Source organism: Salmo trutta, chromosome 34 (assembly GCF_901001165.1).
Source record: "Salmo trutta chromosome 34, fSalTru1.1, whole genome shotgun sequence".
In the NCBI taxonomy this organism is placed as follows: Eukaryota; Metazoa; Chordata; class Actinopteri; order Salmoniformes; family Salmonidae; genus Salmo; species Salmo trutta.
In genome coordinates this window covers 13,289,787-13,316,513 of record NC_042990.1, presented here as the reverse complement: position 1 = coordinate 13,316,513, position 26,727 = coordinate 13,289,787, and the positions used below count along the sequence as shown (strand labels likewise).

Below are 26,727 nucleotides of genomic sequence, written 5' to 3'. Positions count from 1 at the left end.
TAACATATCCCGAGAGAGCCCAGTTTCCATGAAACAGAGAATGTTACAATCTCTGATGTCACTCTAGAAGACAACCCTTGCTCGAATTTCGTCTACCTTGTTGTCAAGAGACTGGACATTGGCAAGTAGTATACTCAGGAGCGGTGGGCGATGTGCACGTCCACGGAGCCTGGCCAGGTGGCCGCTTCGTCTGTCCCATCTGCGGTGTCGTTGTTTTGGGTCGACTGCTGGAAATAGATCCATTGTCCTGGATGGTGGTCCGAACAGAGGATCTGCTTCAGGAAAGTCGTATTCCTGGTCATAATGTTGGTAAGTTGACGTTTCTCTTCTATCCAATAGTTTTTCCCGGCTGTATATAATAAGACTTAAGATTCCCTGGGGTAACAATGTAAGAAATAATACATAAAAAAAAAAAAATATTTAAGAACTCGAAGCGAGGCGACCATCTCTGTTGTCGCCATCTTCTTTCCCTGACATATTTGCACGATTATCATAGTCTTTCTAGCAAAGTCTTTCAATTCAAGAAAACGTTCAATTATTTCCCATTCACCTGTTCCCTGAACTTTATATACATATCTCACCAATAATACATTTCTCTCAGTATGGGAAATATCTGGAGTTGCATCACATATAACCAAGTAATAGATTGCATCTTCTCTTTCATAAAGTATTATTTTCAAAACCCTTTGACCACATATTCTTATGAACTCGTTTTGGCTCTCAGGGCTGAGGTAATGAGTCAGTCGCGCTCCTTTCTTTATGTCCCTGACTTCCTGTAAGTGCTCACGTAATAGCGGGTCATAATTTGACAACAGTTCCAGTAAGCCTAGGTAAATGTCCATTATGCACATCCTCAAGATTGAGTGTTTTCCTCCAGAATGGCAGATTCCTAGATGCTAAGTACAGTGTCACATCCAAAATCCTTTCTACAAGTGCTCTGTTTTTATACATTTCTGACTGGATTTGTTTCTGCAGCTGACTGTCTATACCTGTAGCTGTTGCTACGGTATGCTGAAGATCTTTCCATTTCCAGTAACAGTTCTTGTGAGACACACCATCCTCATGCTCTGGTAGTTTGTCATACTGTACATTCTCCGCCATTTCACTGATGATATCTTATAGCCATCCTTACTATTCAGAGAACTGGGTGATTGTTTACTTTGCTCATGAGAAAAAAAGAACACATGGAATGTAATATAATGCCTTTACACTCTTACTATAAATAAGTCAGTCTCTCTACACATTTTCTCTTCCGTCTGCTGACTTACTGTACTGTAAATAGTTGGGGAATGGCTTGCCTTCTGAGTCTGGGGGCATGATTTTATACAGTTATGTCTCCTCACCAAACCTGTTGGCTGGTCTATGAACAATAGCTTCTCTTTCATGGTCTTGTTCTTTCTCTGGTCACAGTGCTAGATCATCTAAAACCTCATCTTCCTCACTTCGAATCTGTCCATACTCTTCCTTTCCCGTATTACTTGCTTGTTCAATCTCTTCTGTCAGTCCTTCACTGGCACTGCTGCTAAGCTTTAACCTCTACGGGCTAGGGGGCAGTATTGAGAATTTTGGAAAAAATATGTGCCCATTTTTAACTGCCTCCTACACCAACTCAGAAGCTAGAATATGCATATTATTGTTCAGGTTTGGATAGAAAACACCCTAAAGTTTCTAAAACTGTTTGAATGGTGTCTGTGAGTATAACAGAACTCCTATGGCTGGCAAAAACCTGAGAAGGTTTCATGCAGGAAGTACCCTGTCTGACAAGGTGTTGTTGTTCTTGCTTTTGTTTATTGAAGAGTCAGGATCTTAGCTGTAACGTGACAATTCCTAGGGCTCCAATAGGCTCTCAGAACCCGGGAAAAACCTGAACGATGACGAGGCAGCCTCAGGCTGAAACACAGAATCCCCTTTTCCAAGTGGCCCATCAGAGGACAATGGAATTAGGCGCGTGCCCGATTCGACCCCGTGCAGTATTTTCCTTCGGCTGTTTAGCTAATTGCAGATTCCCGGTCGGAATATTATCGCTTTTTTACGAGAATAATGGCATAAAAATTGATTTTAACCTCTATGTGACCGGCGGGACGAATTCGTCCCACCTACATAACAGCCAGTTGAATTCTGTGGCGCGATTTTTAAAACGTTTGAAATGCTATTACTTCAATTTCTCAAACATATGACTATTTTACAGCTATTTAAAGACAAGACTCTCGTTAATCTAACCACACTGTCCGATTTCAAAAAGGCTTTACAACGAAAGCAAAACATTAGATTATGTCAGCAGAGTACCCAGCCAGAAATAATCAGACACCCATTTTTCAAGCTAGCATATAATGTCACAAAAACCCAAACCACAGCTAAATGCAGCACTAACCTTTGATGATCTTCATCAGATGACACACCTAGGACATTATGTTATACAATACATGCATGTCTGTTCAATCAAGTTCATATTTATATCAAAAACCAGCTTTTTACATTAGCATGTGACGTTCAGAAAAAGCATACCCCCGCAAACTTCCGGGGAATTTACTAAGAATTTACTAAATTACTCACGATAAACGTTCACAAAAAGCATAACAATTATTTTAAGAATTATAGATACATTACTCCTCTATGCACTCGATATGTCCGATTTTAAAATAGCTTTTCGGATGAAGCACATTTTGCAATATTCTAAGTACATAGCCCAGCCATCACGGGCTAGCTATTTAGACACCCACCCAGTTTAGCCTTCACCAAAATCACATTTCCTATAAGAAAAATGGTCTTACCTTTCCTGTTCTTCGTCAGAATGCACTCCCAGGACTTCTACTTCAATAACAAATGTTGGTTTGGTCCCAAATAATCCATCGTTATATCCAAACAGCGGCGTTTTGTTCATGCGTTCTAGACACTATCAGAATGGTAAATCATGGTCGTGAGCATGGCGCATTTCGTGACAAAAAAATTCTAATTATTCCATTACCGTACTTCGAAGCATGTCAACCGTATGTATGTATACACATACGTACGAATGTGTGTGCGTGTGTGTATACAGTTGAAGTCGGAAGTTTACATACACTTAGGTTGGAGTCATTAAAACTCGTTTTTCAACCACTCCACAAATGTCTTGTTAACAAACTATAGTTTTGCCAAGTCGGTTAGGACATCGACTTTGTGCATGACATATTTTTTTTTCCAACAATTGTTTACAGACAGATTATTTAACTTATAATTAACTGTATCCCAATTCCAGTGGGTCAGAAGTTTACATACACTAAGTTGACTGTGCCTTTAAACAGCTTGGAAAATTCCAGAAAATTATGTCATGGCTTTAGAAGCTTCTGATAGGCTAATTAACATCATTTGAGTCAATTGCGGTGTACCTGTGCATGTATTTCAAGGCCTACCTTCAAACTCAGTGCCTCTCTGGTTGACATCATGGGAAAATCAAAAGAAAATCAGCCAAGACCTCAGAAAAAAATAATTGTAGACCTCCACAAGTCTGGTTCATCCTTGGGAGCAATTTCCAAAATCCTAAAGGTACCACGCTCATCTGTACAAACAATTGTACGCAAATATAAACACCATGGGACCACGCAGCCGTCATACCGCTCAGGAAGGAGATGCGTTCTGTCTCCTAGAGATGAACATACTTTGGTGCGAATAGTGCAAATCAATCCCAGAACAACAGCAAAGGACCTTGTGAAGATGCTGGAGGAAACAGGTACAAAAAATGCATGAAATGAAATGAAATGTATGCATTCACTACTGTAAGTCGCTCTGTATGAGAGCGTCTGCTAAATGACTAAAAGTAAATGTAAATTCTCTCTACTATTATTCTGACATTTCACATTCTTAAAATACGATGGTGATCCTAACTGACCTAAAACAGGGAACCTTTACTAGGATTAAATGTCAGGAATTGTGAAAAACTGAGTTTAAATGTACACTGCTCAAAAAAATTAAGGGAACACTTAAACAACACAATGTAACTCCAAGTCAATCACACTTCTGTGAAATCAAACTGTCCACTAAGGAAGCAAACCTGATTGACAATAAATTTCACATGCTGTTGTGCAAATGGAATAGACAACAGGTGGAAATGATAGGCAATTAGCAAGACGCCCCCAAGAAAGGAGTGGTTCTGCAGGTGGCGACCACAGACCACTTCTCAGTTCCTATGCTTCCTGGCTGATGTTTTTGTCACTTTTGAATGCTGGCGGTGCTTTCACTCTAGTGGTAGCATGAGATGGAGTCTACAACCCACACAAGTGGCTCAGGTAGTGCAGCTTTTGCTTACAGCCCAACACCGTGCATGATGTTTGGCATTTGCCAGAGAACACCAAGATTGGCAAATTCGCCACTGGCGCCCTGTGCTCTTCACAGATGAAAGCAGGTTCACACTGAGCACATGTGACAGACGTGACAGAGTCTGGAGACGCCGTGGAGAACGTTCTGCTGCCTGCAACATCCTCCAGCATGACCGGTTTGGCGGTGGGTCAGTCATGGTGTGGGGTGGCATTTCTTTGGGGGGCCGCACAGCCCTCCATGTGCTCGCCAGAGGTAGCCTGACTGCCATTAGGTACCGAGATGAGATCCTCAGACCCCTTGTGAGACCATATGCTGGTGCGGTTGGCCCTGGGTTCCTCCTAATGCAAGATAATGCTAGACCTCATGTGGCTGGACTGTGTCAGCAGTTCCTGCAAGAGGAAGGCATTGATGCTATGGACTGGCCCGCCCGTTCCCCAGACCTGAATCCAATTGAGCACATCTGGGACATCATGTCTCGCTCCATCCACCAACGCCACGTTGCACCACAGACTGTCCAGGAGTTGGCGGATGCTTTAGTCCAGGTCTGGGAGGAGATCCCTCAGGAGACCATCCGCCACCTCATCAGCAGCATGCCCAGGCGTTGTAGGGAGGTCATACAGGCACGTGGGGGCCACACACACTACTTAGCCTCATTTTGACTTGTTTTAAGAACATTACATCAAAGTTGGATCAGCCTGTAGTGTGGTTTTCCACTTTAATTTTGAGTGTGACTCCAAATCCAGACCTCTATGGGTTGATAAATTGGATTTCCATTGATTATTTTTGTGTGATTTTGTTGTCAGCACATTCAACTATTTAAAGAAAAAAGTATTTAATAAGATTATTTCATTCATTCAGATCTAGGATGTGTTATTTTAGTGTTCCCTTTAAATTTTTTGAGCAGTGTATTTGGCTAAGGTGTATGTAAACTTACGACTTCAACTGTATATATACATATGGTGTGTGTACACACATACACATACATATATATATATATATATATATATATATATATATATATATATACGGATGCACTCATTATTTATCTAACTAGGCAAGTCAGTTAAGAACAAATTCTTATTTACAATGACGGCCTACCCCGGCCAAACCCTAACGATGCTGGACCAATTGTGCACCGCCCTATGGGACTCCCTATCACAATATAGCCTGGAATCGAACCAGGGTCTGTAGTGACACACACACACAAGGAAATGTATAAATTATTTGATTAATTAATTAAAACCATACAGGAAGGAAATCCAAAAAGTAGTATAACATTTTAATGTTTTCTATAACATTATAAAACCACAGCATACTAATAACAATGTATAAATAACTCTTTAGGATATATGTTAAAGACAGAGTCCTACATGTAGCTGTATCACCCCCTGGCTGTGGAGTTGTATTAACAGGGGTTAGGGTGTAGGAGTTATGGTGAAGGGGTTAGGGGGTAGGCCATGGGTTAGGGTGTACAGGCAGGGCCAGCCCTAAGCAAGATTTGGTTGGGGGGCCCCCTGCAAGTTTTCTGCAGTTCTACACATTTTGCAATGGGGCGGAGAGAAAATATTGCAATTCTAAAGCAAGTTTTTTGTAGTTCTACACATTTTGTCATGGGGCGGAGATAAAACTTTAGGATTTTATAACACATTTCATGCAATTCTATTTTTTGCAATGACTTATGCCATGTTAATGATATCGGAGTGACAAACAAAGTCAGTGGGGGGACTTTGGAGGTCAGGGCCCTTGGGCACGTGTCTGATCGGTATTAGGCCATGATGACTACCAGTTTAGATAACTGGCTAGACTAAGGTCTCTATTGAATCTGTATCGCTAATTTCCTATTGAACCGACATCTGCAGTGTTTACCGTGAATGCAATCTCCGCTAACGCGGGAGAAATTTCAATCACGCTGTAATGCTGAATTTCTACAGTATGGATTGAATAAAGCCCTAACAAAAATTGTACTATTCTAACTCTCAACAAGTTGAGACCCCGACTGAGTTATTATTATTGTTTTGGGGTCCCCCTGGTGGCCGCTTATGTCGCTTATGCCTGTGTACAGGGTCCAACATGTAGTTGTAGCGCCCCCTGGCAGTGGAGTTGTAGTAACAAAAGTTGTATGGGTTAGGGTGTAGGGGTCAGTGTACAGGGTCCAACATGTAGCTGTAGTGCCCCCTGGCTGTGGAGTTGTAGTAACAGAGGTTGTATGGGTTAGGGTGTAGGGGTCAGTGTACAGGGTCCAACATGTAGCTGTAGCGCCCCCTGGCTGTGGAGTTGTAGTAACAGCAGGAACTCTTCAGGCATGGCGTGCATGAAGTGACTTGGACCAACACTGTCATAGTAATGATGGGGCAAAGTATTTTGGGATAGATCCAGAGGGAAGGGCCAGAAGCCGTACAGATGAACCTGACAAAGAGAGATCTAGACTTAGAAACAAACACACACACTTAATCACACACTTAATCTTAATCGCATCCTCTACTGCTTGTGGGTTCTCTGATGACTGTATAATCCGATGCGGGATGCATACTGTCGTTGAGGCCGGTGCAGCCATGGTCATATGTCTTCTCTGTCACTTCGCCAGGCGACATTCAGTCCTTTTTTCCTGAGCCAACGGCTCTCCATGATGGCAGAGGCTGCACCAGGTGGAACGGTCCACAGCAACAGTCCAGAGGGAGGCAGGGTTTATCCCACACTTCTTCAGTGAAGTCTTCAATTGGTCCTTTAGGCGCTTTTTCTGACCACCTGCAGAACGACGGCCCAGTAGAACCTGTCATTCACGTACTGAAGCTCAAGGATTCAGATTCAAGCTTTGTGCCAGCTGCTACTAGAGTCCCAGTGTTGCTTCAGAAATAACAGAAGCACGGTGTATATGATCTTCAAAACAACATCTGTTCATGGCCTTTATGGACCTCTCCTAAGCAGAGGTCTAGACATAGGTGGGCCTGGGTGGACACAGACCCACCCACTGGGGAGCCAGGGCCTGCCAGGCCCATCCAATCAAATTGAGCAAAAAACTAAAAATAATACATTATTATTACAAAAATACTCCTCAGTCAAAATTTCTGCAAGCCCACCCACAAATGAATTTCTGGCTACACCCCTGCTCCAAAGCCTTGAGCAAAGTAGACTGTGAACACCTTTGGAAGGTCTTTCTGCAGTATGGCTACCCTGGGAAATTTGTCAACATCCTGTGTCAGTTCAATGAGGGGGTGATGGTCAGGGTAACAATTGGCGGTCAGAAGTCTGAACCCTTTGGAGTAGGCACTGGTGTGAGGCAAGTAGCGTGTGCTTGAGCCGGTCCTATGTCTTCCTCCTTTGTGTCCCAACACTGCTGGCACAAGGACATGGAAACGTAGGGTGGGGTGACCCTAGACTTCAGATTGGACAGAAACATCTTCTGAGGCAACACACACACATACTAACACCTGTTCACAGATCTCCAGAGCGGTGCTGGCCAGCATCAAACCAGTAGAGAGCCGTGGGGCTCGTTGCCCACGACGACGCCAGAACCTGCCCAGCTCAAACAGGTAGTCTGGGTGGAAGAACACCACTTCCTGTTGGGGGCGGGCCTTACGGAGGGCATGGTACACCTGGGACAGAACAAAGACTGATTAATGACATCATTACTATCTACTCTCCTTCCCCCAGGATCAAAATGTTAGTTATCCATTTTGTCATTCTTAAAAAGTCTACCCGACCCCAGCCCTTGCCCTAGTAACTGATTAAAACATTGACCGGGTACATAGTATTGTGTCCTGTCAGGCCCGTGCCGGGTCGCAGGCCTCTACCTAGTCTCTTCTCATGGTAGCAGCTCACCTTGAAGCAGGGGCTGGTCCCAAAAGCAAAGGAGAAGGCTGGGAGAAGTAGATGAGCATGACCGTAGATTGACAGGGCTTCCGCAAGGGGTCCAGGGTTCCGCTGGAGGTCAGGGTACCTGAGTTAGGAGATGAGGGGAGGAGTTAGGAGATGGGGGAGGGGGGGAGTTAGGAGGGGAGGAGTGAGGAGACGGGTGAGGGGAGGGGTTAGGAGACAGGTGAGGGGAGGCGTTAGGAGACAGGTGAGGGGAGGCGTTAGGAGACAGGTGAGGGGAGGCATTAGGAGACAGGTGAGGGGAGGCGTTAGGAGACAGGTGAGAGGCATTGTCGATGTTAGTGGCAGTTGAACAAATGTCTAGAATCGACTTGACGACAAAAATCTATTTGAGTTTGTGAAATCATGTTCAAGGCAGAGACAGGTGAGAGTTCATCATATATATATATAGATTATGTACAGTTTCAGTCAAATGTTTGGACACACCTACTCATTCAAGGGTTTTTCTTTAATTTTACTATTTTATACACAGCTCAAATAAACAAAGAGAAACGAAAGTCCATCATTACTTTAAGATATGAAGGTCAGTCAGTACAGAACATTTCAAGAACTTTGAAAGTTTCTTCAAGTGCAGTCACAAACACCATCAAGCGCTATGATGAAACTAGCTCTCATGAGGACCGCCAAAGGAAAGGAAGACCCAGAGTTACCTCTGCAGAGGATAAGTTTATTAGAGTTACCAGCCTCAGAAATTGCAGCCAAAATAAATGCTTCACAGAGTTCAAATAACAGCCACATCTCAACATCAACTGTTCAGAGGAGACTGTGTGAATCAGGCCTTCATGGTTGAATTGCTGCAAAGAAACCACTACTAATGGGCACTAATAAGAAATGACTTGCTTGGGCCAAGGAACACAAGCAATGGACATTAGACTGGTGGAAATCTGTCCTTTGGTCTGATAAGTCCAAATTAGATTCTAAAACCTTTTCTAAATTAAATATTGATGCCTATAAGCTAGATAAAGAACGCATAAATATTGTTTCTCACACAAACTTCCCTTATTTACATATTATTTATCTTTGGTTTTAGGCCACCCTCTTTCAACAACATTTCTGAGTTTTCACAATTTCCCGGGAATCACCAAGTCTGACACAAGGGAAAGCAGCTCCTTCCCCTCTAAAAGGTATGCTAACTGCATCCTGTGCTTGGCGACATCTCCTCGTAGTTGTAACAGCTCAGCCGTTTGCCAACGATCTACACAAAATACTCTGTAATGTCAAAGTGGAAGAAAAAATTGAACATTTTATTTACAATTAATGGAAAATGAAACGCAAATATATTAGATAAGTATTAAACCCCCTGAGTCAATATAAGTTAGAAACACGTTCGGCAGCAATGACATCAAATGAAATTGTATTGGTAGTGTCGTGACTTTGGCATCATTAAACTGAAGATCAATCTTCATCAAAAAGTCTCTGTAATTTATTATTACGTGATTAAACTACTTAATCACGTAAATGTAATTAAGGTGTTGGGGCTAGGGGGCAGTATTTGCACGGCCAGTTAAAAAACGTACCCGATTTAAACTGGTTACTACTCTTTCCCAGAAATGAGTATATGCAAATAATTAGTAGATTTGGATAGAAAACACTCTAAAGTTTCTAAAACTGTTTGAATGGTGTCTGTGAGTATAACAGAACTCATATGGCAGGCCAAAACCTTAGAAGATTCCATACAGGAAGTGCCCTGTCTGACAATTTGTTGTCCTTCTGTTGCATCTCTATCGAAAATACAGCATCTGTGCTGTAACGTGACATTTTCTAAGGCTTCCATTGGCTCTCTAAAGCCGCCAGAAAGTGGAATGGGGTGTCTGCTGTCTCTGGGCAAAGAACAGCAGCAGAGTTTGTGAGTGGTCAGCCTGGGGACAGTGAGACTGAGATGCGCATTCACGAGACTACTCCATTTTTTTTCTTTCAGCCTTTGAATGAATACAACATTGCCCGGTTGGAATATTATTGCTATTTTACGAGAAAAATTGCATAAACATTTATTTTAAACAGCGTTTGACATGCTTCTAAGTACGGTAATGGAATATTTTGACATTTTTTGTCACGAAATGGGCTCACGAGTCACCCTTCGGATAGTGACCTGAGCGCACGAACAAAACGGAGCTATTTGAATATAACTATGGATTATTTGGAACCAAAACAACATTTGTTGTTGAAGTAGAAGTCCTGGGAGTGCATTCTGACGAAGAACAGCAAAGGTAATCCAATTTTTCTAATAGTAATTCTGAGTTTAGTGAGCCCCAAACTTGGTGGGTGTCAAAATAGCTAGCCGTGATGTTGTTGTTCTGAACATCATCATCACATGCTAATGTAAAAGCTGTTTTTTTATATAAATATGAACTTGATTGAACAAAACATGCATGTATTGTATAACATAATGTCCTAGGAGTATCATCTGATGAAGGTCATCAAAGGTTAGTGTCGCATTTAGCCGTGGTTTTTGTTTTTGTGACATTGATGCTTGCTTTGAAAATGGCTTTGTGATTATTTTTGGCAGGGTACTCTCCTAACATAATCTAATGTTTTGCTTTCGCTGTAAAGCCTTTTGAAATCGGACAATGTGGTTAGATTAACGAGAGTCTTGTCTTTAAAATGGTGTAAAATAGTCATATGTTTGAGAAATTGAAGTTATAGCATTTTTTAGGTATTTGTATTTCGCGCCACGCGATTCCACTGGCTGTTGACTAGGGTGGGACGCAAACGTCCCACCTAGCCCATAGAAGTTAACTAGGAAGTCGGGGCACCAAGGAAAATATTCAGATTACAAAGTTATAAGTTTCCTAATATAACTTTCAGATATTTTAATATCTGATCAATTAGTCTTCGAATGAATGAATTATTATTATTTACCTCACGTTAGTCTCATTCCAAACTTCGTAAATTGTTGGTTATCTGCACGAACCCAGTCTTCACTATGAGTCATCCATACATCAATTGTCTTAAAATAATTTATTTACTAACTAAGTAATTCACAGAAATGCATAACAAACAGTAGATATGGTTACAAAGAAATGATAGAGGAATGTGTCCTAGTGGGCTAAACCGGCATGGCGGCTTGTTAGACAAAAGGGGAGTGGGGGGTCAGCTGAGAAGGCACTACAGAGTTGAATATTATAACAATTGAAATGCTAATCCTTTGCACCTGAACGCTCACTCATTCGGGAACAATTGCAATCAATATATATATTTACGCTCAGTGTGTCGTCGGGATCTCTGTTGAAAAGTTTGTTTCTGTTGGAGAGTTTGTCCGCTCTCTCTCTCTCTCTCTCTCTCTCGTGGTTAGAATAGATAGTTCAGAGTGACATTCATTCATGTCGTTATAGATAGATGTTTCGGCGGTTGTCGGTCTTCGCGATCAATGATACCGAATTCCTAGCTGCAGACTAGTAATTAATATCAAAGACTTGTTCTTATTCTGTCGGTATCAATAGTCCAAGAGTTTAACCACGTGGTATGGTTAAAAGTTCAGCAAGAGAAATGCAGGGTCTACAACCTTTAGCCATCTTGTAATTGAGGTAAGCTTGGTCTCCTCTCAAACCTTGGCCCTCTCGTTATTGAGGTAAGCTGGTCTGCTCTCAAACCTTGGCCCTCTCGTTATCGAGGTAAGCTGGTCTGCTCTCAAATCTTGGCCCTCTCGTTATCGAGGTAAGCTGGTCTGCTCTCAAACCTTGGCCCTCTCGTTATCGAGGTAAGCTGGTCTGCTCTCAAACCTTGGCCCTCTTGTTGTCGAGGTAAGCTGGTCTGATGATAGAAAACCTAGGTGGGGGTTTTATTCAGAAGAGCAGAAAAGTGCCTGTCCCATGACGCCAGACCACAACTGTGCTCATGGGCGGTCCTCTGATTTAGTTAAACTCCAAAGGGAATTGGAGTTTCCTTCATTAAACAGTTCAAAGTCACATTACACAATTTCACAAACAGTTCCATCCCCACTCATTCGTTTTATACAACAATTAGATGTACACCTCATAGCTGAGGCTATTGTATAAACAGCGTTATGGTATGTGGCCGTATTGTCTCCCATGAGTTTTACAAAATTGTACCAAACGGACCAGTTCATAGCTGGATTCTTCACCGATCTTTTATACCATCTCCAGAACATAAATGTTGTTCGGTTCTCCAGTTCTGTGAGGTGAAATAAATTCCTTTGTTCTCTCTATGAAACTCACTCTCTCTTTATACTGTGGCCATGAGGAGAGGATCTCCTCATAGGAATTTATGACCTCTTCTGACCACAGCGGCCTGGATGTGGGAGACAGAGGTAGGGGGATGGTGCATAGAAAAGGGCTGGTGCAGAGGGAGGGGGAAAGAGTGCTCGCTGTACCCAAAGAGGGAAACGTCATGACAGTAGCATACACATATTTAGCAGATGTTATTGCAGGTGTAGTGAAATTGTGTTCCTAGCTCCAACAGTGCAGTAGTATCTAACAATTCACAACAGACACAATTTAAAAGCAATATATAAATATTAGGATGAGCAATGTCAGAGTGGCATTGACTAGAATACAGTAAAATACAGTATATACATATGAAATTAGTAAAACAGTATGTAAACATTATTCAAGTGACCAGTGATTCCATGTCTATGTACAGAGGGCAACAGCCTGTAAGGTGCAGGGTTGAGTTACCGGGTGGTAGCTGGCTAGTGACAGTGACTAAGTTCAGGGCAGGGTACTGGGTGGAGGCCGGCTAGTGATAGCTATTTAACATTCTGATGTCCTTGAGACAGAAGCTGTTTTTCAGTCTCTCGGTCGCAGCTTTGATGCACCTGTACTGACCTCACCTCATGGATGATAGCGGGGTGAACAAGCTTTGACTCGAGTGGTTTATGTCCTTGATGATCTATTTGTCCTTCCTGTGGCATCAGGTGCTGTAGGTGTCCTGGAGGGCAGGCAGTCTGAGCAGGTTATGCGTTGGGCAGACCCACCTCCCTCTGGAGAGCTGTGCAGCTACGGGCGGTGCAGTTGCTGTACCAGGCGGGGATACAACCCAACAGGATGCTCTCAATGGTGCATCTCTAAAAGTTTGAGAGTCTTAGGGGCGAAGCTGAATTTCTTCAGCCTCCTGAGTTTGAATAGGCGCTGTTGTCAGTGATGTGTACGCTGAGGAACTTGAACCACTTCTCCACTGCGGTCCCATTGATGTGGATGGGGGCGTGCTCCCACTGCTGTCTTCTGAAGTCCACGATCAACTCCTTTGTTTTGTTGATGTTCAGGGAGAGGTTATTTTCCTGGCACCACTCCGCCAGGGCCCTCACCTCCTCCCTGTAGGCTGTCTCGTCATTGCTGGTAATCAGGCCTACCACTGTTGTGTCGTCCGCAAACTTTATGATTGAGTTGGAGGTGGGTTAACGCAGTCATGTGTTAACAGGGAGTGCAGGAGGGGTGCTGAGCACGGACCTTTGTGGGGCCCCTGTGTTGAGGATCAGCATAGTGAAAGTGTTGTTTCCTACCTTCCCCACCTGAGGGTGGCCCGTCGGGAAGTCCCGGACTCAGATGTAAAGGGCGGGTTCAGACCCAGGATCCCTAGCTGTCACGTCCTGACCCTGGTATGAGGTCATTTTTCCCTAGTAGATTGGTCAGGGCGTGACAGGGGGGTGTTTTGTCTATGTGTTTTGGGTTTTCTGTTTATGTGGGGGTTTTCTAGGATTCTATTTCTATGTTTCGTTTTCCATGTGTCAGCCGGGTATGGTTTCCAATTAGAGGCAGGTGTCTTTTGTTGTCTCTGATTGGAAGCCATACTTAGGCAGCCTGTTTTCCTTTGGGGTTTGTGGGTGGTTGTTTCCGTTTAGTCTAGAGTACCTAACGGGACTGTTGTTGGTCATTTTCTTGTTTTGTTGTTGAAGTGTTTTCATTAAAATCAAAGAATGAGCACTATACACGCTGCGCCTTGGTCTCCATTCAACGACCCCTATGACACTAGCTTAATGATGAGATTGGAGGGTACTATGGTGTTGAAGGCTGAGCTATAGTCGATGAACAGCATTCGTACATACCGTAGGTATTCCTCTTGCCCAGATGGGATAGGGCAGTGTGCAGTGCGATGACAATTGCATCGTCTGTGGATCTGTTGGGGCGGTATACAAATTGAAGTGGTCTAGGGTGTCAGGTAAGGTGGCATTGATATGATCCTTAACTTCTATGGGCTAGGTGGGACGTTAGCGTCCCACTCTATTCAACAGCCAGTGGAATCGCGTGGCGCGAAATACAAATACCTCAAAAATGCAATAATTTCAATATTTCAAACATACGACTATTTTACAGCATTGGAAAGATAAGACTCTCGTTAATCTAACCACATTGTCCGATTTCAAAAAGGCTTTACAGCGAAAGCAAAACATTAGATTATGTTAGGAGAGTACATAGACACAAATAACCACACAGCCATTTTTCAAGCAAGCATATATGTCACAAAAACCCAAAACACAGCTAAATGCAGCACTAACCTTTGATGATCTTCATCAGATGACACTCCTAGGACATTATGTTATACAATACATGTATGTTTTGTTCCATCAAGTTCATATTTATATCCAAAAACAGCTTTTTACATTGGCGTGTGATGTTCAGAACATGCATTCCCAGCAAAAACTTCCGGTGAATTTACAAAATTACTCATGATAAACATTGACAAAATACATAACAATTATTTTAAGAATTATAGATACAGAACTCCTTTATGCAATCGCTATGTCGCTATGTCAGATTCTTCGTCAGAATGCACTCCCAGGACTGCTACTTCCACAACAAATGTTGTTTTTGTTCCAAATAATCCATAGTTATGTGCAAATACCTCTGTTTTTTTCGTGCATTCAGGTCACTATCCAAAGGGTAACGCGCGAGCGCATTTCGAGACCAAAAATTTCAAAATGTTCCATTACCGTACTTAGAAGCATGTCAAACGCTGTTTAAAATCAATTTTTATGGTATTTTTCTCGTAAAAAAAGCGATAATATTCCAACCGGACAATAGTGTATTCATTCAAATGACAAAAGATAAAATGGCGAGGTCTCGTGAATGCGCATTTCCAATCTCTTAGTCACCAGGCAGTCCACTGACAAACTGTGCTCCTATTATCTGCCCAGAGACAGGAGATGCCTCAATCCGCTTTCTGAATGCTTTAGAGAGCCAATGGAAGCCTTAGAAAGTGCTACGTAACCCCAGAGATACTGTAGTTTCGATAGAGAAGCAAAACGAGAACTACAAATTCGCAGACAGGCCACTTCCAGCTTGGAATTTTCTCAGGTTTTTGCCTGCCATATGAGTTCTGTTATACTCAGACACCATTCAAACAGTTTTAGAAACGTCAGAGTGTTTTCTATCCAAATCTACTAATAATATGCATATTCTCGTTTCTGGGCAAGAGTAGTAACCAGTTTAAATCGGGTACGTTTTTTTATCCGGCCATGAAAATACTGCACCCTAGCCCAGACAGGTTAACTAGCCTCTCAAACTACTTCATGATGACAGAAGTGAGGGCTATGGGGTGATAGTCATTTAGTTCAGTTACCTTTGCTTTTTTGGGTGCAGGAACAATGGTGGACATCTTGAAGCAAGTGGGGACAGCAGACTGGGATAAGGAGAGATTGAATATGTCCGCAAATACTCCAGCCAGCTGGTCTGCGCATGCTCTGAGGATGCGGCTAGGGATGCCGTCTGGCTGGTTTTCCCTTTGTAATCCATTATTTTCTGGAGTCCCTGTCACATGCATCTCGTGTCTGGGCCGTTGAATTGCGACTCCACTTTGTCTCTGTGCTGACGTTTTGCCTGTTTGATTTCCTTACGGAGGGCATAACTGCACTGTTTGTATTCAACCGTATTCCCAGTCCCCTTGCCGTGGTTAAGTGTGGTGGTTTGTGCTTTCAGTTTTGCCCGAATGCTGCCAACTATCCGTTTTTTGGTTTAGGTAGGTTTTAATAGTCACAGTGGGAACAACATCTCCTATACACTTCCTTATGAACACGGTCACTGTGTCAGTGTATACGTCAACGTTATTCTCGGAGGCCACCCGGAATATATCCCAGTCTGCGTGATCAATCTCAAAGCATGGATTCCGATTAATCAGACCAGCATTGAATAGACCTTAGCACGGGTACTTCCTGTTTGATTTTCTGCCTTTAGAAAGGGAGGAGCAGAATGGAGTTTTGATCTGATTTGCAGAAGGGAGGGCGGGGGAGGGCCTTGTAGCCATCCCGGAGAGAGAGTAACAATGGTCGAGAGTTTTTGAAGCACAATTACTACAGGCAATGTGTTGATAGAACTTCTGTAGCATTTTCCTAAAATTTGCTTTGTTAAGGTCCCCAGCTGCAGTAAATGCGGCCTCAGGATATGTGGTTTCCAGTTTGCACAAAGTCCAGTGTAGTTCCTTGAGGGCCGTCGTGGTATCGGCTTAAGGCGGATTATACATGGCTCTGACTATAACTGAAGAGAATTCTCTTGGGAGGTAATACGGTCGGCATTTGATTGTGAGGTAATCTAGGTCGGGTGAAGAAAAAAAATTGAGTTCCTGTACGTTATCACAATCACACCATGAGTAGCTAATCATGAAACATAAACCTACGCCTTTCTTCTTCCCGGATAGTTATTTATTCCTGTCTGACATATGTATTGAGAACCCAGCTGGCTGTGTGGATAGGGACAGTATATCCGGAGAGATCCATGATTCCGTGAAACAGAGTATGTTACAGTCCCTGATGTCTCTCTATAAGGAGATCCTCGCCAATGAGCTTGTCTACTTTATTGTCCAGGGACAGAACATTAACGAGTAATATACTCGGAAGTGGTGGATGGTGTGCACGTCTCCTGAGTCGGACTAGATGTCCACTCCGAATACCTCTTCTCCGTCGGCGGTGTCTTGGAGCAGCCTCTGGGATAAGTTCAATTGCTTTGGGGGGATACGAACAAAGGATCCGATTCGAGAAAATCGCATGTCTGGTCGGAATGCTGGTGAGTTACCGCTGCTCTGATATCCATAAGTTATTTCTGGCTGTATGTAATAACACAAAAAACGCTCTGGGCTAATAATGTAAGAATAATCTGCAAATATTGTGCAATCCAGGTGTGCAAAGCTCTTAAAGTTGCTTAGGAGCGGGCAGCAAAGCCGTCATGTCTGTCGGCGCCATCTTAAAGTGAGTCAGTGAGCAGTGAGTCTTTCTAGGTATGTCTCTAAGAGCTTTGCATACCTGGATTCCCGATTATTCTTTAAAAAATTCTTCAAGCTCTGTAAAGTTGGTTGTTGATCATGGCTAGTCTTACCATAGATTTTCAAGACGATTTAAGTCAAAACTGTAACTAGGCCACTCAGGAACATTCAATGCTGTCTTGGTAAGCCGCTAAAGTGTATATTTGGCTTTGTGTTTTAGGTAATTATCCTGCTGAAAGGTGAATTTGTCTCCTAGTGTCTGTTGGAAAGCAGACTGAACCAAGTTTTCCTCTAGGATTTTGCCTGTGCTTAACTCCATTCCATTTATTTTTTTATCCTGAAAAACTCCCTAGTCCTTAACGATTACAAGCATACCCATAACATGATGCAGCCACCATTATGTTTAAAAAAATGGAGAGTGGTATTCAGCAATGTCTTGTGTTGGATTTTCCACAAACATAACACTTTGTATTCAGGACAAAAATCTAATTGTTTTGCTACATTTTTTGCAGTATTACTTTAGTGCCTTGTTGCAAACAGGATGCATGTTTTGGAATATTTTTATTCTCTACAAGCTGCCTTCTTTTCACTCTGTCAATTAGATTAGTATTGTGGAGTATCTGCAATGTTGTTGATCCATCCACAGTTTTCTCCTATCACAGCCATTAAACTGTAACGTTTTTAAAGTCACCATTGGCCTCGTGTTGAAATCCCTGAGCGGTGTCCTTCCTGTCTGGCAACTGAGTTAGGAAGGACGCCTGTATCTTTGTAGTGTAATTAAAACTTCCTCATGCTCAAAGAGATATTCAATGTTTATTTTTATTTTATTTTTTACTTATCTACCATTGCACATAGAGTGAGTCCATGCAACTTATTATGTGACTTAAGGACATTTTTACTCCTGAACTTATTTAGACTTGCCATAACAAAGAGGTTAAATACCTATTGACTCAAGACATTTCAGCTTTTCATTTTTATCCATTTGTAAAAATGTTGAAATACATATTTCTGCTTTGACATTATGGGGTATTCTGTGTAGGCCAGTGACAAAAAGAATCTAAATTTAATCCATTTTAAATTCAGGCTGTAACACAACAACATTTGGAAAAAGTAAATGAGTGTGAAACAAATCAAGGCTTGGCTTGAAAACAGAAATCTAAACAAATAATCCATAGTATGTAACACTTGCATACATATTTACAACTAAAAAGCAAATGCGACACATCACTTTATCTAGCTAGCAAGTAGTTAATGTAACTAGCTATGTCTTACCTTTTCAGCAGATCGGTTTTGAATCCCTTAGCTAGATAGCAAGCTCTCTCCAATTTGTCAACGCAAAAACAAGGTTCACTTTCAACACTCGTCTTGGCCTAGACTCTATCGTTTACCCTTTTTGCATGTTGGCTCTCCAACGTTCCCTGTTTCTTTGGGTTAGATGGGGTCCGAGCTGCCTGGGACAGGTTATGTGCTACCCGTCCTTGCTATATTGACATCGACGTCCCATTCATATCCATTTGAATCTGTCTGAGCTGGCACCGCCTCCGAAAACTTGTCATTCCTTATGCGCAGCAGTAAATCTGGCATGAAAATCCAAACTGACAGGGAAATCGAATACAGAGGTTTTCATTCAGGCTGGAGGTGCAATATTTTTACTGTTGAATCACATTGGATTACAACTAGAGATTTTAAACAGAAACAAAAGACAACATATTACATATTGCCGCTTTAACCATTATTTTTGGATTTTGATTAGTGCTTGGGGTTATTGTCTTGCTGGAAGATCCACTTGTGCCTAAGTGTCAGCATTCCTGGCAGAGGCAACCAGGTCTTTGGCTAAAATGTCCTGATACTTGGTGGAGTTAATGATGCCGTTGACCCTAACAAGGGCCCCAGGACCAGTGGAATCAAAATAGCCCCATAACATCAAAGATCCAACACTGTATTTTACTGTAGGTATGAGCTACTTTTCTGAGTAGGCTTCTTTTTCATGTCGTCTGACCATACTGTAGCACTGACTAGTTTTTGATAAATGGCATTGGCTCTAGGATTGGAACCGGTGCTTCGGTCAGATGACATGAAAATAGAGCTCTTTGTCTGTATCTGATCATGTGTATTGATAGAGTATATACCCTTTAATGATCTGGGAAGGGTTGGCTGTTATGAGGTCTGTCTTCACTCCCACGTCATAACTCTTGTTGATAGGAGCCAGGTTAAACCTAACAACAACAACAATAACAACAATAACAATCACACAACATTACAAACAACTACGATCACACAACATTCACACAACATGACATCAACATTCACATGACATTATTTAACCATACACGACCTAACAACATTCACACAACATTACAGATAATAACTGAAAAGAGCGCCATGTACAAATTGGTGATGGACTCAGAAAGAGGTAATGGTTTCGATAGGAAGAAATAACTTTCAAACAACATTATAAACAACAATATTCACACAACATTCCCAGAATATCCACACAACGTTCACACAAGATTATAAACAACAGTAGTCACACATCATATCAACGTTGAACACTACACAACAGAACTACATTGCTATAGATTACTACCAATAACGGATCGATTGATTGATTGCTTGATAGAAAACGTTGTTACTTATACCTAATGACATAGTCAGCATTGTCTATTTCCGCTCCACAGCTGCTGTTCTGCAGGATTCCTCCACTTCCCACCACGGCACAACGACTCAACGAGCCTTTACTCCAGGGTACGGTCTATACACACACACACACCATGCTGGTAAACCACGCTCGTGTGATGAATTTTTCTGAGAAATGTAAGACTTGGGCACATACACACCTGAGGCAGCATCTCCCAAAGTGCTTGGTCCACCTTTCTCTTCATCCTCCTCTCTACCTCGTAGGTCAGACTCTGGTTCTGATTGGTGTTCTGTCTGGTCACCATCAGCCTATCAGACGCATTACAGCACGACCACAACTCTGTCCTGGGGAGGGGGGGAGCATTATGTTTGTTTGAGATAATCGTAAGACTGAGCAAGGTGTGTGTGTGTGTGTCTCACCTGTGTAGTTCTCTGTGTGTGATGTTGAGTCTCCAAGGACAGTTCATCAGCTCTCTCACCTCCTGAGAGAACAGGGCAATGTCTACTCTGACGCACGCACGCACACACACACAAACCCACACACACACACACACACACACACACACACACACACACACACACACACCCACCAGCCAGGTCACTCCAGATCCAATGCAATGTTTGATGTTCGTTCAGATTGCCACGATGTCGGGAGATGCCTTCAATACCGATCACTAGCGGAAATGGTGAACTCAATTACCATCAAGTAGGCTTGCAGCAATGCGGATGACGGATGTTCATTTTTAAAATATTTTTTATTCCCTAACCCAAACCTTAGCCCTGAACTTAAGTTTAGGCATTCATTCAGATTGGTTAACTGTTAAAACACAACCTTTGGACAAATATAGAATACTGTAGTCAGACGGTGTCAAACTATGAGATCTTGTTACACACAGACACACGACTCATAGATGGAGAACTTGTTGGATCAGGATGGATTGTCTGGTTGATCTGATCAGAACTATATGACTAGCATGAAACATAGTAAGAGCAAGTCAGGCGAGGGAGAAACTACACCGCTCTCTCTCGCTCGATTAGCTGACAACATGGTGTGAGCTAATGGGGATCCTAATAAAATTCTAAACTACCTACTTTTTCATAGAAGTCATGGTCACCAGTTTTTCTCGCAGTCTTCTGCACTGCAAACTCTTCTGGACAGAGTTCAGGAACTCATCTCTGCAACACACACATTTATCAAGACCATTTTAGCACCAAACACCATCCCAGCACAGAGGGCTCATTGTAATGGCTGGAATGAAATGAATGGAACCCAGTCAAACATGTAGTTTCCATATGTTTGATACGATCCATATTTTCCATTCCAGCCATTACAATGAGCTCGTCCTCCTATAGCTCCTCCCACCAGCCTCCACTGATGAGTATGTTTTTTCGTCAAGAACGCATACTGGAAGAGAGTCCTCTGATGGCTGTTAAACCAAATTATGTTTTATAGATTCAGATAACGGGTCACCTTACAGATCACCTGACTTGGAAGCCATCTTAGTTCAGGAAGTTGTATCAATCTGGGCAAAAAGTCATGAATCTTGTCATTTTTTTATACTTTATCATTGTTAGTGGTTACATTGAAGAATTCTAAACAATTTGTTTGTTCGTTTTGTTAACAGATTTGTTATCAACAGAGACCACATACACAAACTTTAAATAATTGATTTGAATCCACAAATCACATTACATTCCAGAAGGTTTTAAACATTTTGAAGGTCGTTGTATGCATGGACACTTAAGGATACAGAAAGCACCTTCTCCAAACAGCTAGGCTGCCCATAACAGCTGAAACAGAGCAGTATCTAGCCAATTGCTTTGCTTTAGTCTTTGGCAGGCCTGCAATCTGGAGGCCATATAACGTAAGCCTATGTACATGGTCGAGACTGCCAAATGTGACTCGATTCAGGAAACTAGGCGTATGTCGCGCGTCACTACTTCACAGGAGAGCCATTTCAACGTAACCTTTTTTTTAATCAAAATGCCTTTTTTGGCAGAAATGCATTCTGGAACATGTGAACTTTCATGTGCCTCAATAACAAACTTGTATGCCATCTGTAAATATGAATACAATTGTTAAATTACGAACCTAGTTGGTTTAGCCACAGAAAAAAACAGCAGCCTTCCCACTAGTCATGATTGGTTGAGATAATGAGTGGGCTGGACATGCCGAGAGATGAGTTCAGATTGGTCTGCCATGTAGCAGGCTTCTGTCTATTTGAGCTGGTCAGTATGTGTAGGTAATCCTGTCCGACGTGGCATTTTCTTTTATATATATCATGTAGTAGAACTGCATAAGTGTTGCTCCACTTTCTGGAGGGCTGAGTTTTGAAATCAGTGGAATTAGAGTATGATAGCTAAGGAGATGGAGACAACACCTGTCTCCGGATTACATCTTCAAACTAAGGGCAACCATGGCATCCGTGACAGAGATGGAGAAGCGTCCATCCATGTATACGGGTAAGATAGTCTAGCTAGCTACATTTTCAGATATTACACCTTTCTAATTTTGTCTGAAAGTTGTTAAAGTGTACTGTTAGCTAGCTAGCTAACGTTAGCTGGCTGGCTGGCTCGCTAGCTAAAGTTATGTGTATGATCTGTGTAGTAATATTATTCATATCTCAGAGCAATTTGCTTTGATAGTTATAGCCTAATGTTAGCTAGCTAACATTGAACCTGGTTGGTTAGCTACCTGCAGATTCATGTAGGGTAGTAACGTCATGAGTTGGGATTATGGTTCATTGTTTAGCTAGCTAGCTACATGTCTTAAAAAAGACTCCATGCAATTAATCATTTCAAAAGAATGTTAATGATGTCACTTTGACAACTGTTGATAGACATAGCTGGTAAATTTGCTCTGGTTATCTACTCCAATTTCAGAGAACTCTCGTCTGAGTGTGCCAGAGCGCAGAATAACTGATGAATTGACGAACTCTCAACACCAGTTGAATATGGCCGGTGTCAGTAAACGTTGCCAAAAAAGCGTAAATTGTTGCCAGCAGCACAGTTGCAGTCACCAACACTCGGGATAACATACAAATAGCCTAACCAGCTCTGCTAGGGCGAGTAAAATGGTCAGAGTGTAACGCTTGGATGTCGTGGGTGTGGAGTCAGGTGCAGGAAGCAGAAGCGTTTAGTACAGTGCTTTTAATTACGCACAACCAACAGAGTATTCGCCCAAACCAACAGGGCATATCAAAATACAAAGTCCCAAAAAACACGATCCACTACACAACACACAGTGTAAATGAAAGAAACAAGCCCGCACACAGAACAGGTGGGGAGACGGGCTTAAATGCTCATCTAATAACCAAATTGAAAACGGGTGCAACAAATAAAGGCATAACCAACAGAAAAGGGAAAAAGGGATCGGTGGCAGCTAGTAGGCCGGTGACGACGACCGCCGAGCGCCACCCGAACAGGGAGAGGAGTCATCCTCGGCAGGAGTCGTGACACAGAGTGAGCTGTTCTCTCATTTGTGTCTGGAAGTAGCAAGCAAGCTAGCCAATGTTAGCCAGTTAGCTTGGGTGCTTGACTGCTGTTGTTAGGATCAACCCTTAAAGAGATGGGTGGGGATAAAGCTTAAGAGGGTGTGAACGATGCTGAATGGGTGTAGACAAAGAAGAGCTCTCCAGTAGGTGTACCAAAAGATTCAAAGGCCATTTTCACAACTTTCAAAGCAGAGTAACTTTCCCGTTGTTCCTCAACTGTAGTGTATGATATACAATTTTCTAGATATACAATTTTCTAGTCTGCTTTTATCCAATGTAAAAAACACAATTTCAAATTTTGCTACATAAGACCGAATCGAGCCGGTCGGTCACAAATCAGTGCTCCTAGCTTGCACATATATCAGAGCAATGGTGGCCCGTCTATTAGGGTGTTAGGGGCGGTGCCCCACTTGTGATTGGTCAAAAAAAGTACAAAAAATATAAATATGTAAATAAATATATATACACTGTTCAAAAAAATAAAGGGAACACTTAAACAACACAATGTAACTCCAAGTCAATCACACTTCTGTGAAATCAAACTGTCCACTTAGGAAGCAACACTGATTGACAATAAATTTCACATGCTGTTGTGCAAATGGAAGAGACAACAGGTGGAAATTATAGGCAATTAGCAAGACACCCCCAATAAAGGAGTGTTTCTGCAGGTGGGGACCACAGACCACTTCTCAGTTCCTACGCTTCCTGGCTGATGTTTTGGTCACTTTTGAATGCTGGCAGTGATTTCACTCTAGTGGTAGCATGAGACGGAGTCTACAACCCACACAAGTGACTCAGGTAGTGCAGCTCATCCAGGATGGCACATCAATGCGAGCTGTGGCAAGAAGGTTTGCTGTGTCTGTCAGCGTAGTGTCCAGAGCATGGAGGCGCTACCAGGAGACAGGCCAGTACATCAGGAGACGTGGAGGAGGCCGTAGGAGGGCAACAACCCAGCAGCAGGACCGCTACCTCCGCCTTTGCGCAAGGAGGAGCAGGAGAAGCACTGCCAGAGCCCTGCAAAATGACCTCCAGCAGGCCACAAATGTGCATGTGTCTGCTCAAATGGTCAGAAACAGACTCCATGAGGGTGGTATGAGGGCCCGACGTCCACAGGTGGGGGTTGTGCTTACAGCCCAACACCGTGCAGGACGTTTGGCATTTGCCAGAGAACACCAAGATTGGCAAATTCGCCACTGGCGCCCTGTGCTCTTCACAGATGAAAGCAGGTTCACACTGAGCACGTGACAGACGTGACAGAGTCTGGAGACGCCGTGGAGAACATTCTGCTGCCTGCAACATCCTCCAGAATGACCGGTTTGGCGGTGGGTCAGTCATGGTGTGGGGTGGCATTTCTTTGCGGTGCCGCACAGCCCTCCATGTGCTCACCAGAGGTAGCCTGACTGCCATTAGGTACCGAGATGAGAACCTCAAACCCCTTGTGAGACCATATGCTGGTGTGGTTGGCCCTGGGTTCCTCCTAATGCAAGACAATGCTAGACCTCATGTGGCTGGAGTGTGTCAGCAGTTCCTGCAAGAGGAAGGCATTGATGCTATGGACTGGCCCGCCCGTTCCCCAGACCTGAATCCAATTGAGCACATCTGGGACATCATGTCTCGCTCCATCCACCAACGCCACGTTGCACCACAGACTGTCCAGGAGTTGGCAGATGCTTTAGTCCAGGTCTGGGAGGAGATCCCTCAGGAGACCATCCGCCACCTCATCAGGAGCATGCCCAGGCATTGTAGGGAGGTCATACAGGCACGTGGAGGCCACACACACTACTGAGCCTCATTTTGACTTGTTTTAAGGACATTACATCAAAGTTGGATCAGCCTGTAGTGTGGTTTTCCACTTTAATTTGGAGTGTGACGCCAAATCCAGACCTCCATGGGTTGATAAATTGGATTTCCATTGATTATTTTTGTGTGATTTTGTTGTCAACACATTCAACTATGTAAAGAAAAAAGTATTTAATAAGATTATTTATTTCATTCAGATCTAGGATGTGTTGTTTAAGTGTTCCCTTTATTTTTTTGAGCAGTATATTTTTATATTTTCATACTGAGTGTACAGACATTAAGAACACCTTCCTAATATTTAGTTGGATTTCACAGGTGACATCAATAAGGGATCATAGACCGACCAGGTGAATCCAGGTGTAAGCAATGTCATGGAAAGAGCCAGTGTTGCTAATGTTTTGTACACTCAGTGTATGTTATATAATTCAAGGATTAGGATTAAAATGTCCATAAAAGTGTGGTTAATTTGTGTACATTTTATGGTTTCCAAACAAGCTGTTCATTTACCTACTGCTCTGCCATCAGCAGACCTGACACCCAGTGCTTGGATTGATGGCACTAAAGAGCAAATCACACAGTCCATTGGTAGCTTGGGCCCTGAACCAGACATCCATATCTATCAACAGTCAAAGGACAGAGGGATACACTAGCTGGAACCTTCTCACCCCCAAGGCTCTGTGCCGAAATCGCAACAATGTTATGTAAACACCGGCCGGAGAGGCTTGTATGAAACCCAAATAAAAAGGTAGTGACTTTGTCAGCTGCTACAGAATCACACAGTGTTCACAGAACGCTATCAATACAATACAACAGTGAATAATCAGTGTGTCTTCAGTTATTGTATCTCCAGTCTGACATGAATCATTATCAACAGGTAAGAGAATAATCCATAACAGTCAGCTTCAAGTCCAGTTACCATGAACTCGCACCTTGACAGTCACAAACAGAACACTGGAAATGATGTGTATTACAGAAAGTCAAAAACCGCTGAACATTGTGTTGATCACTCTAAACTAAGTCACTCTTATGTCCCCATTACACACACGCACATACACAGTAATACAAACGTACCTTTGGTGTTGGTAGTAGTCTATGAGCGTAATAGACAGGAGAGTTCCGGAGCAGAGGAGAATGAATAGAACCAGGTAACACATTGTTACAACAGGTCACAGACTGAATGACAGTGTGACAACTACACTGTTGGTCCATCAGGGAGGAATAGAGGGAGGGAGGAGAGTCTGAGGGGAAAGGAGGAGAGGTGCGTGTTTGTGTGTCAAATCAAATCACATTTTATTTGTCTCGTGCGCAGAGTACAACAGTTGTAGACCTTTCCGTGAAATGCCTACTAACAAGCCTTTAATCAACAATGCAGTTCAAGAAATAGAGTTAAGAATATATTTACTAAATAAACTAAAGTAAGTAAAAATAAATAAATAAAGAACACAAGGAAATTGCATAACCATAACAAGGCTATATACAGGAG

The 26,727-nt window shown here is 42.7% G+C and overlaps 1 protein-coding gene across 2 annotated transcripts; it reads right to left on the bottom strand.

Moving 5' to 3' along the window:
- Nucleotides 1-5,547: 5,547 nt before the first annotated feature.
- LOC115173629 (alpha-2,8-sialyltransferase 8F) lies at nucleotides 5,548-26,472 on the bottom strand. 2 transcript variants are annotated; one of them, XM_029731912.1, is made up of 9 exons: nucleotides 26,316-26,472; nucleotides 21,043-21,126; nucleotides 20,371-20,457; nucleotides 20,151-20,295; nucleotides 19,953-20,065; nucleotides 19,443-19,529; nucleotides 8,113-8,230; nucleotides 7,722-7,886; nucleotides 5,548-6,699 (listed from the first exon to the last, which is right to left on the bottom strand). In XM_029731912.1, the coding sequence occupies exons 1-9, from the start codon at nucleotides 26,396-26,398 to the stop codon at nucleotides 6,505-6,507; spliced, it is 1,077 nt and encodes a 358-aa protein (XP_029587772.1). In that variant the 5' UTR covers nucleotides 26,399-26,472; the 3' UTR covers nucleotides 5,548-6,504. The 2 variants fall into 2 exon arrangements, with proteins under 2 accessions (XP_029587772.1, XP_029587774.1); XM_029731914.1 differs by having other exon boundaries at nucleotides 6,653-7,624.
- Between the last annotated feature and the right edge of the window lie 255 nt (nucleotides 26,473-26,727).